The sequence below is a fragment of the Psammomys obesus genome, unplaced genomic scaffold (genome assembly GCF_907164565.1).
Source record: "Psammomys obesus unplaced genomic scaffold, mPsaObe1.curated_primary_1811, whole genome shotgun sequence".
NCBI lineage: Eukaryota > Metazoa > Chordata > Mammalia > Rodentia > Muridae > Psammomys > Psammomys obesus.
The window spans coordinates 972195-988450 of NW_026590654.1; the positions used below are offsets into that span (position 1 = coordinate 972195).

Below are 16256 nucleotides of genomic sequence, written 5' to 3' on the forward strand. Positions count from 1 at the left end.
CTCCCTGGGGGCTCCTGGGCAGCTGGCCAAGTGGACACAACAGTTTACAACAAGAAACTCTGTCTCAAATAAAATGGAAGTTGGGGGCCCACATCCAAGTCTGCCCTGACCTCACACATATGTCATGGCACATGCATGCCCATGTACATGTGAACACAGATACACAGACACCAAAGATTCTTTTTGACCATTAATAAAAGAGCCCTGTACAATTAACATTTTCACAAAACACCACATTCCTTAACCACACTTTAAAATTTCCCTTTCATTTTTCTTCTGTCTTTGAAGCACCCCAAGAACAAAAAAATAAAAATAAAAATACAAAAAGAAACAGATCTGACTGAAGAAATTTATTTACTTTTTCTCCTAGGTACATAGATGACATAATTATAGACAAGGTCTGCTACACAGGAAAACCCTTCTGTCCACCCTTCGTTTTTCTAAATGGATCATCACAATTGTTTTTTTTTTTTTTTTTTTTTTACAATTTTAAAACAATACACAGCTTTCCTGGGCTGAAGCAATTGCAAGAACATATTGGTATTGGTATATTACAGCTACTTACAATGTTTAAGAACAGCAATGGAGAAAAATAAGTTATTTAAATACTGATTTCATATACAGAAAGTGCAATGCTGTCAGGTGTCATATAACTTTGCTTGACAGTTTGTTTATTTTTTCTATCAATTTAAAAATCAAGATAACTTGGACTCAAGACAGTTAGATTCTTCTGGAAGATCACTCAGTCCTCACACAGCAGTGATGTGGAATCTACTTCTGCTCCTCTGCAGCTGTGAACACAGGATGGATGCTGTGTTGGGGAGTCACTTCATCCACACCTGGGTCAGGACAGAGAAAAGGGCCCCCAAATATGCAAGGCCATGAAAAGCTAGTTGCTCTCGTTATTGGGAATGTAAATAGTAGTTTGGGCAGCTGCTTTCTCTGCAGACAGCTGTGACATACAAATCGCACACATTCTGGGGAGCTACCTGAGCCGAAACGCCTTTCCAGGTTTCTTTTGTGCTTTCCAAAGACAACAATTTTTCACCGTCACTCAAAATTCTGTACCAAATACAACTGATCAAAACTGTATATTGCTAAAGCCTGCCACCTGGCCACCAGCCACAGGCAGCCCCACATCACCTCAGTGCCACACACCAACATTCAAGCTTTTTTTTCAGACCAAATGAGACGCTCAAAGCAAAAGAAAACCAAACAAACACTAAAGATAGATAGATAGAAAGAAAGAAAGAAAGAAAGAAAGAAAGAAAGAAAGAAAGAAAGAAAGAAAAAAGAGGACAACCTCAGCCCCTTCAGATCAGACATTCACACTAAATTTGTGGTCCCTGAATTTTCCATGCAAAGGCAATGATTTCCAAAGTGACAAAAAAATAGTGTTTGGCATTCTCGAGACCTCTGGTTCTAGTTTGGTCTGCACTGAGAAGGAACTGAAACTTGCCAATTCACACAAGATTTCTCCTTCTCCCTTGTTACCTCTAATGTGGCTCCTGTGTGGTCTCTTTGCTCAGGTAGAATCATGGGCAGAGTCTGTCACAATGTCAGGCCAGGGTTACGTCAAAGGCAAGAGGAGAAGCCTGCTTTTCCAATTCCAACCCCACAGAAGCATCAGGAGCGCTGACAACCCTGTATCCACACCCACTAGGCAGGCTATGCCACGACCCAGGAGGCAACCGTGAGCTCTTTTAAAGAGACCAGGAGGCAACTGGTGGATTTACCTTTTATTCTAAATTGCCTCAACTTCTTCACACGGCATCCTATAGAAGGCGAATGGAATCAAACATATTATTGTTATTGTTGTTTTCAATGAATACTAAAATGGGGGGATCACCTGAGAAAGTTCATTTCCTCAGAGATATGGATCCAGCGATATCAAGCATATGGTCAGGATGGCTTGGTTATTAATAAAATTACTTGCCCTTCTCTCCTGAGGGAAATCATGTTTCAATAACCCAATAAAATATCAGAGGACGAATCCAGGCCTTGTGTTCAAAGTGCTTTCATGGTAACTTGAGACCTCGCACAGTGCTTCTAAGAAAAGCCACACTGTAAGCAAAGGAGCCTGTGTACCTGTCTGCATTTGCTAGTTGCTAGAAAACTAGACACTAGACAAAAAGAGAACAGATTATGCAGAAATCACAGTTGGAAAAACAGTTGAAAATATGCAATATTTAGCACACAGCTAATGTGGTTTGTCTGGCTTCAAATGAACCTCTGCTTCAATTAAAATAATTAAGAAACAAATGAAAGATAAAGATAATAATAATTATAGAACTGGCCAAAAAAGGAAAAAAAAAAAAAAAAAACAAAGTAAAACAAACAAACAAAAACTTTAAAGAACTGAGTTTTGTAAACTACTTCCCTTTTTAGAAAAAAAAAATCTTTCTGAAATATGCAACATTACAATGACTTTCTACAAAGGTGATCCGTTAGCTGATGGATGGACTCTGGAATGGATGTGGTCAGGATTCTGCAATTGTGGCCACCAGGATGGCCGCTCAGTGAAGTGAGTAGAATGAAGGGCAGTTACTCAGAAGCCGGGGAATACACAAGCCCCACCGTGAATCCAGATCAACCTTTACTGAGTTTGTAGTTAGTTTAAAACCTAAAAGTCAACGTGAAATGTGTGCCTGGTGGTCACTCCTATAAAATAAGCCATGTTAGAACGAGACTGTTAAAAAAAAAGGCTATTTCTGTGGAAACATCCCAAATAGTTAGATGGCAGTCTAAGCTGAAGAATTTTGGGACTAGGGTTAAGGGTTGCAGACACTAGATAGATAACTGGTTAAAAGTTTATATTAAGGCAAATAAAAGCTAATTGCTAGAAAGCAATTAAAATGTCTCTTGTTTATCTACAGGAGAGGAGGACTGTTGTGTTCTTGCTGTAGCCAGCTGGTCCAGCTTCTGAACTCATGAGCACAGTCAATAGTGTACAGTAACTCCAGAGTCTGTTGCTTTGGCCTAGCTAAGCCCGGTGGGCTTGGGCATCCAGCAGGGTGACCAACAGATGGGCGAGGGCACGATGAGACGCGAGCAGGCTGCCTTGTCCTCTTCTTCTAGCCCTCTGCCAGCACGGAGACAGACTGGACGCACAGTGTTTGCTGTGCGTTGGCATCTTGGCTCTTCTGTGTCTGAAAGCAAGACTAAGCGCTGGTCTTGCCTGTGGGCATCAAAGAGAACCACACTGGTTTCCTCGAGGGCACGGGGCAGGAACTTTCCAGGACAGGGTCCTCGGCTCTGTGTCCTAATCCTGAAATTTGTGAGCCCCACGTGGGGACCTTTCTTCCAGATCAGGTCAACCCCAGCAGATAGGGAGGGATTGTATCAGCTTCCTAAGCACAGTGAAAGGCTGGCTCTTGTCCAGGGAGGACCACGGCAGGCCTGCTACATGGCCTCGGGGCTCGGGGGCAGTTTGAACAGTCTGGCTGCGGAGATGAGCTTCTGTATGTGACGCTCCTCTGTGATGCCGGCCTGCTGAAGGCAAGTGTGGGACAGGGAAGGCACTTGGCTCAACGCGCTGAACCCTGCGTCAGAAAGCGTGCTGGTGTACATGGGCAGGCCAATGGAGACAAGCCAATCCGACACAGACGCAACACATCCTGGAGAGAGGGGTTTCCTGCAGATTTCTGTGAGCCCACCGCTTGGGATCTAAGCAAAGAAGGAAAGCCACATTATGAAGACTGCAGAGGCTGTGAGAGAGCTACATTTTGTACGGCTGAAAGGGTCAGGACTGCCCCTGCCAAGGGATGTCAAAGTGAACGTTAAGAGCGCTACTCCAACACTGAAAAGATCCTCACGGAGCTATTCTAAAAGATTTCAGAACTTCGGGATTACACCAAACCCCAGTTATGTGTGTAAGCTATAGACATTTCCCTATATTCTGTTATTTTGCCTCCATGAAGTCCCGTAACTGAGGGGAACTGTGGAGAGAAACCTGTGTGTCACTTAGAAAAGGATGTTCAGTGGGTAGGGTTTTTATGAAGTGTATCTTCGACTCTATAGTAATAGCCAGAAAATTAAATATTTAAATGTACATGGCTAATCAACAATTTAAAATATAATAATATCAAGAGCTGACCAGGACAGAGAAATGGACGTTGAAACCTGATTGCTAGGATTGTCTTTCAGAAGGAGATATATAGAGTATAAAAGCCCACACTATTTTGTATTACTGTGTATGTACTCATATTCAGGAAGGTACACATCAAATGGGTGGAGGCCAGAGGCCAGAGATCAACCTTCCCTGTGTTTACTCAGGAGCTGTCCATCTTTTCTTTTGAAACAGGGACTCCGACCTTCACCTAGCTGCTCAGTGAGCTCTAGGGACGTACTTGTCTCTCCCTTCTGAGTCACACCTAAGATCACAATTGTGGGCCATGACACCCAGCTTTTTTCCACATGGGTCCTGGAAAGTAACCTTGGCTCCTCTTGCTCCTCTGATCCCCGAGCCTTCTTTGCAGCTCTGATTTTGTGTGATCTTGATGAAGCAATCTCATCAAAGAATAAATCCTCAGATATTATTGGAACATGTTTTAAAGCAAGCTGCTTTTCACTATACCATTTAAAATAAAAGGCTAGGAATAAACCCTAAATGTTTATTAATAAGTAATTGGCTAAGACATAGAATACTCACCAAATTAAAATCTTGATAATAAAAAAATATTTTACTAATATTCATGATCTGATAAGTAATCAGGCTTAAAACACACATATGTGCAAAGAAATAACTAGCTTAAAATTGAGAACTAGAAGTCATATACTTAGAGGGCATACAGCATGGTCTTTGGAGCAACGCAGACTCACACAATGGCTAAGTCAAGCTACTTCACCACTGCACACACCTTTCTCTCATATAAAGAGAATAAAAAACGCAGCAGCATCTTCCACCGAGGGTCTGACACACTGCTGTCAACTGTTGTTTTCGTGGGATGCAGGAAGAGCTCCTGAACTTACTCATTTGGCTGAATTTTTGGTGTGCTGTGTATGGATTTTGAGAGCAGGTATAAAGCTGGGACATGATGGACCTCCCTTTTTGCCTTTCTAACACTGTCTTAACCTGGCCATCCCGGCATGATGCCTGCAGTCCCAGCACTCAGGACACGGAGGCAGGAAGATCACAAATTAGAGGCGAACCTGACCATGTCTGTAAGCAAACAAACAAATGACAATGGCAGTGTAGTTTCGTGGTACAGTCCTTCTCTAGCATGCATAAAACCCTGAAAAATAAAATTGAAGTCTAGGCTGTCCGATTATTTCCTTCCTAGGTGTCTTTTCGTGGGGCTCTAGCAAGCCCTTGTGTCGTCAACACCTGCCAGCCACGGCCTTACACCTAAGCGTACCGCAGACAGCTACCGTCTCCCCGCAACGAGGGCTGCTTACCGCCATTCGATGCTGCTTCCGAAGCAGCTTCACCCGGATCTGGTCCATGTTGGTGGCAACATCCCTCTCAGGCTGATCTAAGTCCTCCGCGTATCGCTGTACCAGGGCTTCAGGGATCCCACAACGGCCATGCTGCCAGGGGAAAGAGCAATGTGGCATGAATGGTGTACAGACATCTCCCCACCTAAGACACACAGCTTGGCGATCAGAAAACAACACCAGCAGTTTTAGTTCAAAAGGAACATAACCTGCTCACTACTGGGGCAGATTCACGAAAAGGGGCACACTTATATCTTAATCGCCCAAATACCGATGAGCTCTAAAAAGTATTTCAAAACACAATTAAGGTAACCCAATCCTGTATTTCTCAGGCCAATGCTTTAAACTCATTTTACAAAATTCAGTCCCTTCACGTTGCTGCACAGGGTCCCCCCATCTGTAGAAAGCCAACCCACTGCCCTGCTATTCGCTCTTCGTCTGAGACGACGCCACCATGTCACCAGGCCTCTCCCTATTTCCCTTCAAAGGTACATAGTCATGAATTATCAAAGAGGTGGAAAGAGAGAAAGGGAAGGGGCTGTTCTCAGGAGGCGCTCACGACCACAACGAGGACCCTTGGGAGCACATTACAGATCTCCAGAAGGAAAGTGGAGCCACCTCTATTACCACCGATCTGTCTTCAAAGTCGCTTTGGTGTTGGTAGCCTTTTCCCCTGCCCTTTCAAATGAGAACTGTATTTCGTTATAGACATGTTTTTGATGTATCAGGGCCTTTCCTATTACGCCCTCCACCTCCGTTAGGTGTGATTGCGGTGCTGCACCTGAACAGGGTCTGGACTGTATGTGCTCTGTGGTTGTCTATGCAAGCTCCCACTAACTGTATTCCCTCACAACAACCTGTCTATGAGTAGGGAATGCGGGTCATTCGAAACCCCAGTTGAACCACACAGAAACGAACCCATATCCTGCTGTGGGATATGCACCCTTGATTCGGGCCGTTCTTGCCCATTTTCTCATTACGGGCCAGTTCTGGTGCTGAGTGTGTCCCTGCCAAGTGCAGCTGCCCTAACCTAAAACCAAGCAAGAGGGAAAGAAAAGCAAAGCTGCAGCTGTATTTAATCCAGGGGTAGTGGGTAGTACTTCCAGCTCAGAGGCCGTAGGTAGAGGTGCCATGCTGTCTGCTACACATGTGGCTAAGCGGGCGCATGCCTCGGGAGGCAGATGAGGCCAGCTTGGTCTACAGAACAAGTTCCAGGACGGCTGGGCTACACAGAGACACACTGTCTGGATACCTTATCAGAGTAGGGCTCCTCGGTGAGGTCGATGCCCTCGGCCTGGAGCTTGTTCTCCGTGAGCATCTCCAGGTCCATGCCCCGGGCACAGGACACCTTCCTGCTTAGCGCTGGTCCCAGCTTCACACCATGGCCCTGCAGGCTGCTGCTCTCAGGCAGCTCTGCCAGCCAGGGCGGGGGTCTGGCGCAGACTGGGCCGCCTGGCTCAGTCCCCAAGGGAGGCCTGGGCTCCCGGGGAGAGGGGCAGTCGCAGGGGCTGGCGGGGCTGGCAGGGCCGGCCTTCTTCAGTGGCAGCACGGGTGCCTCCAGGTTAGGGACCAGGTGCAGGCCATTGGCCAGGCGCTCTCGGCTCTTCTTGGCGGGCACAGGCGGGGGCTGCGATGGATGTCTGGGCTGCGTCCTGGTCTCGGGGGCGCTCTGCTCCCCATCTCCCCCTTCTTTGGTGCCCAGGGGGTGGTGGTCATGTCCTTTTTTGTGACCCTCAAGAGACGTCCTTGTTAAGCTGGGTTTAACTGGAGGCTGGGCCTCGAAGTTTCTGGGGACACACTGAAGAGGCGATATGCCAAGTTTGGAGGTCACAGCGGAGCCGTCCGGCTTCTTGGCCATTGTTTTCGGGGGGTCAGAAAATCTCTTGCTTTGGGTCAGAAGCATCACGTCTTCAGCAGTGGGATCTCGGCCTCGGGACAGAGCCTCGGAGGTGCAGGCAGATGTCTTCTGTGGCACTTCTGGGACATTCTGAGGGCAGGTTTCCAGCACCTCACTAGGCACATCCTTGCCAGCATCAGCCTCTCCCTGAAGGTCATCCAGGGAATGGGATCGGGGCCAGCTTTCCACTGGCTCAGGACCCTCCAGGGTTTCACAGCTGCGACAAATGGAGACCGGGAGGCTTCTTCGGTTTTTATTCAAACTAGTTACACAGGGCACGTCACAGTGCTTGGCGGTGTCCGGGGCTAGACCTCGTCCCAGCCTGCCTTCCTCTCCCTGCTGCCGCACCTCCACTGATTTAGTTAGAGGCAATGTTGGGTAGTTGCCTGGCTGACTCCTGTTGAAAGACTTTAAGTTGGACTCCGTGGATGACTTGGTGGGCAGAACGCTGGGTTTTTGAGTTTTGCCTGGGAGAGGAGGAGAGATTTTACAACTGTTTCAAAGTCAATGAACAAAGCAGGGCTAGGACCTAATTCCTGTATCAACAAAACCATCACATAGGTCACTAAAATAATAATAATAATAATAATAATAATAATAATAATAATAATAATAATAATGTTGGGTGATTAGCTGTCCGTTTTTATTTTTATAAAGAATTCTAGTCTTATTAAAGTACTTATAGAGACTGGAACTAATTGGTTATGTGGAAAGAAAATGCTGTGTCCAGCAGGAGGCTAGAACTAATACCTATTCCAAGCTGCTTTCGGTGTAGAAAACTGACTGACTTCGTATGCCCTGCCAGAAACCAAGCCGCAAGATCTCTGTGTGCTGGATACCAGTTTCTGAAGTCGTGGATGACCTGATTCCTTAGAATAGGTTCCATGAAAGGTACCCACAAAGGGGTTAGCAGAACAAAAACTCAGATAATTCTTTGCATCAAGCTGTTCTGCCTGAACACAATGACCCGGAAACAGGAACGGACGGACGGGTGCAGAGCAGCCAACGAGCTGAAGGGGGCGCTTTGCTGGGACCATCTACGGCAGCCTTCCTCGGTCGGCTAGCGCTGAGTGCTGGCTGACCTGTCACCCTGACGTAGCTCACTAACTGGAACTCTTGGCTGTTCACCCTGGCAGCTGCTGCGTGACGAGCTTTCCTGGGGACGTGCTGCGACTTTGTAGGCGTGTGTGTGAGCACAGGTGAGCTCACACGCACACAGCACGCACACGCACGCACACGCACGCGCACGCACACATCAACGGTGCTTGGTCTCCTCCCTCACCAGTAACACATCTGTATGTCCCTAGTGGCTGGTCTGGTAAACCTGAGAACGTCCCAGGTAACAGAGTAGCTGAGCCATGTGATTGCGTCGCTCTAGAAAAAGATGAAAATGCCACAAATCTTCATCAGGCTTGGAAGGTATGAAGAAAGGCTGCCTAATTTCCAAAACCCGGTAAGTTATCCTCAACGTAACTAAGAGGTTCCCCTGGCCTATTAATAAGCTTCCTGAATTCAGTGTTTTAATGCAGAATACTGACCCCTGATACACAGTATCAGCCTTTCCGTTAATACACACAGGGCAGCGGGGAGAACCCGGGCTGTGGACCAGTCTGATAGGGAGGGTTGGATTGTGTCCACTCAATGAGGAAAGCAGCTACTTTAGGGCAAACAGACAAAATTCTTTGATTAAAAAAAAAAAAAATCTCTATGTGGGGGAGAACAGATGAAGGAAACAGAACAGGAAGAAAAGGCCTGGGGGTCTAACATTACAAGTGCTTTGGTCTTCGTCAGCAGGGAGAAAAGGGTTCCTTCCACGATTTCACAGCTTTCTAAGCTCACTCAAGCCTCAGACTGATAGTATGAAGTGTTTCCCAGCAAGCACAATCGCAGACCCTGAGGCTGGTGGGGGGGGGGGGGTGAGCAGCGCTCTCCTCAAGTGGACTTTTATTAATGAGGCCATCCTTTTGGATAAGACCCAAAAGCAGAGACCCAGCCAAAAGGCATGTGTCCTCTGCTAAGTTCATACTGTCCCACCTGATGTCTACACTAATCAAGAGCAACACACTAGTCCTTTCCTGACAGGTTGCTATTCTGTTGATACACAGAGATATTAGCTTATTGTAATATTCAACGGACTGCCTCCATTTCTTCTGAACAGAAGAATCACCACAGCCAAATGGAAAAGGAAAATACTTCATAGATCCTATCATAGGAAAGCTTAAACAGCAGCTGAAATAGAAAACTCTAATTAAAATCCATTGTGTTTAAATTTTAGAAATAGGTTTTCCTTTCTTACTGCCTCTCAATACAAACCACATGTATCAATGCCAGCTTCACATTCTGCTTCATATAGGAGGAGCCCTGAGTTCACCTTGAAATCAAAGCATGGTTCACCAGTTGACTTAATCCAGTTCTTCAACAGATATATCCGAATTCTCCTGGCATTAAACCCTTTGGCAGTGCTATCTTCCCTGATTTACCAACCCAGCACAGCTGGGTTAATCTTACATGATTGCTTCAGCTATAGAAAAGTTATTAACAGAAAAGTAAAAAGCCCTCCAAAACTACCCAAGGATTTGCTAAAAGTGGCCCAGTGCTGGCTTCCTGGATGGGTTTTGCATTGCATTTTGATCAAGGCTATCTAAATGTTAAAACCTCGGAGGATCTGGTTATCTTCCCAAATTGCTAGGACATTCTGGGTGGCAGAACTTATAGGTTAATTTCTGGGTTCCCAAGATGCTTATCAGAATCGACATGAGTGTGAGGCTGGCAGGAAGGCCGCAGATGCGGGTGTGGGCGCGTCAGCTAATGGTGCATCAGGAGAATTTGAACTCAAATATTTGTTTACCTTATCTTAGAACTAGTCTGGGTGTCCATACTACTTGTTTTTAAGCATGATTTACAGAAAGAAACACAACTTACGTCCACCATCCAACACACATATCTGATACAAAGATTACAGCAATGCCACTGATGACGCTAGGCCTTACCTCATGGACTGCACCGACGCTTTCTATTGTGTCCCAGAACACCGCCCTCCATGGCTTACTAAACTGATTCCACAATCCACTCACAAACTGCAACCAGAGGTTAAGATGGCTGGCTTCAGCAAATGCTAAGAAATACCTTGCTCCTATCAGAGGGAATCCCAGTGGCCACTTAAGGCGACGAAACCTCGGTGTGTTTTTACTACGGTCTCAAGTGTTCGACAGAGATTTAGGTCATGATGGTGGCATGAACCCTTCACTACTGCTTCTAATCTTTGTAACAATGGTAATTTGGGGGACACAACAGGAAGCCACAGAGTCACCTGCTGTTTATCCCGTCTGCCTCATTCTGCTTAAGACCTCCGTTCTGCAGGGAGGAAGCATTCGGGGTTTTATGTCGATTGCTTCCCAACTGTTACTTGATAGAAGCCACAAATAAGACATGTGGCCTCCTAGTCACCCTCTCTAGGGGTGATTGCCTCTGGAATCGGGCTGCAACACGGCTGCTGGGGTTCCCTTGATGGATGGTCTACCTGGTAAATTGCTTTCCTTGTGGGCCTAATCGTTCCCAGTACTGAGATCTTGGTGGTTACTGCATGAAGAAAAGGGCACAGGAGACAAACAATTTAGGTTTTATGGCTGCAGGTATTTTAGACAGAATTGATAAACTTCACGTAGCAGCCTGGAAAAATAAACAGAGAGGTAGACTGAAAAGTAGTTGGGGACAAGGCCAGAAATGGAAAGATGGCCACCCGCATCATCGACCTAAAAGAATGGAGTCTTTGGACACACTTGAATTGGGATCACTGAAGCAGGTCCCGTGGTCTGAGGCAACATTACCATTTTCCAGGTTCTCGCTGCTCTCATAGCATCCGGAGTCTCGTGGGGAACACCCGCTCAGGCCCTGGCTGTCCACCAGCAGCTTCTCCTGGGACCCCGACTGGTCACTGTTACCTGGAGATAAACACACAGACCGATGTCATAAGAAGTCCCCAAACCAGCCAGATTTAAAAGAGAGAAAGAAAGAACCGATGCAGTCAGGACACTTCTCTTCCAAGCAACGTAGCCACTACGTGAAAATAAACTTGGCGAGAACCCAGGGCTGAAATATGCTGATGCTTCCCACGCTGCCCAAACAAGAGGCAGACTGAGGCCACAGGGGGAGGAGGAATACAGAGCCTGTACCGTGGGACGGGCAAGGAGGAGGGTATGCTGGCACCACTCAGTGAGGAGTAGCGTGCGTGAACGCGGCGTTCACAAGGTGGGTAAGGTCGAGTGCTTTCCAGACACCTGGAAGACTTGCACTTCAAGTCATTTATGTTACGAATTTGGGGGCCTATGTGAAAGTGTCAAATGAAATACTACTTCATTAGCATCAGGAGAGACTGTTAACCTGGGATGACAATACACTGCCTGCTGAATCGTCTCTGCCAGAGAAAGGCTGGAGAGAGAGAGACAGAGACCCCACACCAGGAGGAACAAATCTTCTGTCTGTCTTCTGGAGTGTTGACAGTTTCTTTTCTTCCTACCCTCCTCCCACTGCCTTGGGCCAGCACTTCTATTCCCTGATCCAGGGTGGGAAAAGTGTTCAGGAGACCCTCTGACTGGCAAGCAGAGGAGCCAACCGGTGTAAACGAAACAGCCCCAGCCTGAGCAACCCATCTAAAAAGAAGCATTATTTATCAACCGGACCTCAGTAAGGGCAGGGGGGAAATCAGGAGACAAGTTGGCTGTGTTGCTTTAGGGAGGGCCCCTAGAGTAAATCACATGAAAAACCACGTGAGCATTCAGTTCCCAGGCAGCACCGCTCTGTGGTTTCTGTAGGGGGAGCCCAGAATGCTGAGGTTTCACACGGATCATCTTTCGATAATTATGTAGAAAAAGCACTTGGTCTCACAAAACGGAAACCAAGAGAACATTTTTCTACATAAAATAGTTGGTCGCAAAGACAAATGGCTTTAATTTGTTTTTCTTTCCCTTCGCCTCTCACCTGCCCACCCCAACCACACACAAGAAGAAAAAAAGAAACAAGGAAATCAATAAACCAGAAATATGATGCCTTTTCTCAGGCCATCAAAATAAATCTGTGGAGAGGCGGCGGGTTGCCATGCCACACATAGGCTGGTGGATTCCCACCATCCTTTTCTCCACTTCCTGTTTGTATTTCTTAAAAGAAAAGCATTCTGTAACAAGTGTAATGCCAACAAGGCTGTCAGAACACATTCTCAAATTATATTCCCAAACAGTGCTAAGTATCAAGCAATTAGTGATAAAAATTAACAAACTAGAAGCACATGAGCAAATCCTGCTCCTCCCTTAGAACAACCCCCACAACGGATCGCTCTACAGTGAGGCCCTCATCCTGGGAAGAGCCTGTGGATTTGGGCCGGCCTTTGTTCTTGTCTAGCATGCTATTTAGAAAAATGATCTTTCTACATGAGGCCTTTGACCTGTCCTTGGCTACCCAGAGAGAGGGATCACTCATCTGTCCCCGGCGCCAGCAGCCCGGTGTCCCACAAGGCAAAGAGGACTGATGATTTCTGACTGAGCGTACAAAAGAGAAAACATTACTGCCACTGCTGAGAAGTGCATTCTGGGACCCCAGCCTTACCCGGCCCCATAAGGTCCTATTGTGACAGAAAAGGAAAGGATCTCTTTTATGCCTGAGAACATGGTACACTTTACAGTCGTGTGGAACACACAAGGGTCTAGAGTCGCCACCTTCCCCAGGGAGAAAGGAGGCAGGTGACTCTTAGGCGTCGAGACTTTCCCTCACACTCACGAGCTTCAGTGCCAACACAGGAAACAGAAGACCATGAGAAACCAGCCATCGTCAGTCATCGTCATCGAAAGGGCTGAAATCCCATCTGGTCATGACCCACTCACACACATGACCATGCACATGGAGAGAATACATGAAGACCAGATCCTCAGACATCAGAAGCGACACATAAGGGCACACACCGTTCTCTAGAAAGCACTCTTCTTAGGAAGGAGGGGAAATGGGATTCCTGGAGAGAAGCCCCTTTAAAAGGGCTTGCAGCATTTCCCCTATGGAGGCTGTTCCTTCCTGAACCCAGGAAGTGCTTGTGCACACATCTGCTCTCTTCCTCTCTGTGCTTCCTGCATGCTTCAGATAATCTTTACTTACGCGTCTTATACAAATGAACACCCCTCCTCCTCCTTTTGAGTCAGGGTCTCTGTAGCCCAGGCTAGCCTGGAACTTTCGGTAATCCTGCCATACTTGCTTCAGTGCTCATTCACCCAGGAAACAGTAAGCTGAGGTCACAGGTGTGAGCCAGCACGCCCAGCTTCCCAGCGCTGAGAACACCGAGCTGAGGTCACAGGTGTGAGCCAGCACGCCCAGCTTCCCAGCGCTGAGAACACCGAGCTGCACACGATCGTGGTGACGATGGCACACTCTACGGTCTATGTATTTTACTCCTTTTTTAAGGCAAATGCTTTTAGGGGCATTTTCATTTAGAGGACCTACAAGATTACAAGGAAGAGTGAGCCGATCATCCTCTCTAGATGGAAGGCTGACTGCAGGCCACCTTTCTTCGCCTATGGGGGACCCTGCGCACTCTGCTTCCAAGCCATGCTGCAGATGTTACTTTCATTGGAAGTAACTAGAGAACTAGAGAACTTCAAGGTATTTCTATACATTTTCAAGGACCTTACTGGATCGCTGTCTCTGCTGCATGCAAAATGAGTCTGGCGGAGCACTAAGGTGCTTCTCCAGGTAACTGAGGCACGCTGAGGGAATATTTCTTAAAACGGTGACTTGAACTGCACTGGATGGAGAGGCTTACATCACTAGGCTACATCTGGATGCAGTCTCTCAGCACTGATCAGAGCCGCTGAGCCCTCCAAAGCCTTTGTTTCAAGATCAATAAAAGGAAATAGCATTTTATGTATCAGAGAAATTCCAAACGGTGGAAATGTATAAACCCAAAATGGGATTTATAAAAAAAACAAGGAGTCTGCCTTGATCCTTCCAAGTTAGCATCATAATGGATAAAGATATCCTATAAAATGATTATGGTACAAATCTTAGGATATGAGCCTAGGACAATGGGTCTGGGCCAATGTGTTATGTCAAACTAGGCTCAGATCCCTGCCTCTACACAGGATTTAGCTTTGCTCTTCTGACGTCTAAATGAAACAGGAAATGTAACAATGATGTATATAAGCCAGCTGTCCTCCGCGGTTGTGGAAGAGTAAATGACATACAGTACAGAGCAGATGCGGTCCAGAAGACCAGATGGCTCAACCTTAATCCATATTAACAGCGCAGGTCTGCCATACCCGTCACCAGGCAGGCTGTTTACACATGACCTGGCCAGAGATTCCAGGCTTTCTCTGAAACAGTGCTTCTCAACCTTCCTAACGCTGTGACCCTCTAATACAGGCCCTCATGTTGTGGTGACCCCCAACCATAAAACTGTCTGTGTTGCGGCTTCGTAACTGTAATTTTGCTACCGTTACGAATTGTAATGTAAATATCTGTGTTTTCCGAAGGTTCCTATGACTCCCAGGGGGAGGCTGACCTTGCTCTAACACCCTAGTGAATCAAATGCTGCAGAGACCTGGTCATGAAGTGCTCCAGCAGATAACAACACCTCCAAATCTAGGCCTCACGGCTGTCTGTTTACTTTGTGTAATCGTTACTTTTTTCTGATGCCGTGATAAAATGCCCCAATAAAAGCAGCTGCAGAGCTTATTAGGGGTTTAGGTAAGGTCCACCCTGGTAGGGAAATCATGGCTGCAGGAGCTTGAGGAGCGGGTCCCCTGGCATTGGTGGGCAGAAAGCTGAGAGAATACGCAGTTCACATTTGCCTCCGTTTGGCCCAGGACCCCAGCCTACGCAGAGCTGACGCCCACTGCCAAGGCGGGCCTTCCACCGCAGGGAACCTCATCTCCACACTCCTTCCAGACATGCTCCAAAGCTAATTTAGTCCAGATAATTTCTTCACAGATGTGTCCAGAGGTTGTCCCCTAAGGGAACTTAATGATGTCAAGCTGACACTATTACCCATCGCAACTAGGGTCCAGACTTCTACTGGTAGTGTTCCTTTGTGTCATTGGTCAAATTTAAAAAGTGAATTTACCAACACAGTGGCTTCCCTTTCTCCTGGGTCTTAAGAATCCAGTAAATATAAACGTTCCTTAGTTTACAATAGTGTGGTTGGATATTATAAGCTAAGATGCACTTAAGTCCCTAATGCACTGAACAGCCTGTTCAGCCGCTGAGACACGGCAGTGTTCGCTGCCGCCCATCATGGTCTCAGGCTGCCCCCGGCTCCACCTCCCTGCTATTGCTCAGTATTACAGGTGCGCAGACTGCATATCGCTCATCTAGGAAAAGAAAAGTATTCAGACTTCGTAATTTCTACCAACTGTGTACTGCTTTCATCCAAAAAGCAAGAAAATCCTAAGTTGGGGACCACTCATAATGCATAATTTCCCCCATCATTAGCCATGGTTTGGTATGTCTTTCAGTGATAGAAATCCATTAGCTATGGATACTTCCTCCATGATTAATAAGGTTAAGACTTTTTTTTTTTAATGTCAGACTGAAGAACAAAGAACACGATAAGCTTAGCAGGCCAACAAGCAACGGAGGCAACGAAAGAAAACTGTGAACGCCCTGAATTTTGTTCACGCTATGTTAAAAATAAGCTCTCATATTTAATTTGGGAATGCTTGCTCCACACACTCACTTCAGAGAGACATTTCCTTCTTTAATGGAAACTGATGGGTTTACTTATTCATGAATAAGCCTATTCAGTAAGAAAACAGCCCTGAGATGGGCAGAACTCTCTCTTTCTTTCTTTTCTTTCTTTCTTTGTTTCTCTCTCTCTTTCCCTTCCTTCCTTCCTTCCTTCCTTCCTTCCTTCCTTCCTTCCTTCCTTCCTTCCTTCCTTCCTTCCTTC

At 46.5% G+C, this 16256-nt stretch overlaps 1 protein-coding gene across 1 annotated transcript in view; it reads right to left on the reverse strand.

Annotated features, from left to right (window-relative positions):
- Positions 1-337: 337 nt before the first annotated feature.
- Positions 338-16256, reverse strand: part of Sash1 (SAM and SH3 domain containing 1) — a 90802-nt gene continuing 74883 nt past the window's right edge. Inside the window, exons 15-18 of the mRNA XM_055608067.1 lie at positions 11161-11274; positions 6689-7800; positions 5398-5529; positions 338-3666 (exon numbers count right to left, since the gene is read on the reverse strand). Coding sequence (XP_055464042.1) covers positions 3403-3666; positions 5398-5529; positions 6689-7800; positions 11161-11274 — 1622 coding nt within the window. The 3' untranslated portion in view covers positions 338-3402. The remainder of the gene's footprint in view (positions 3667-5397; positions 5530-6688; positions 7801-11160; positions 11275-16256) is intronic.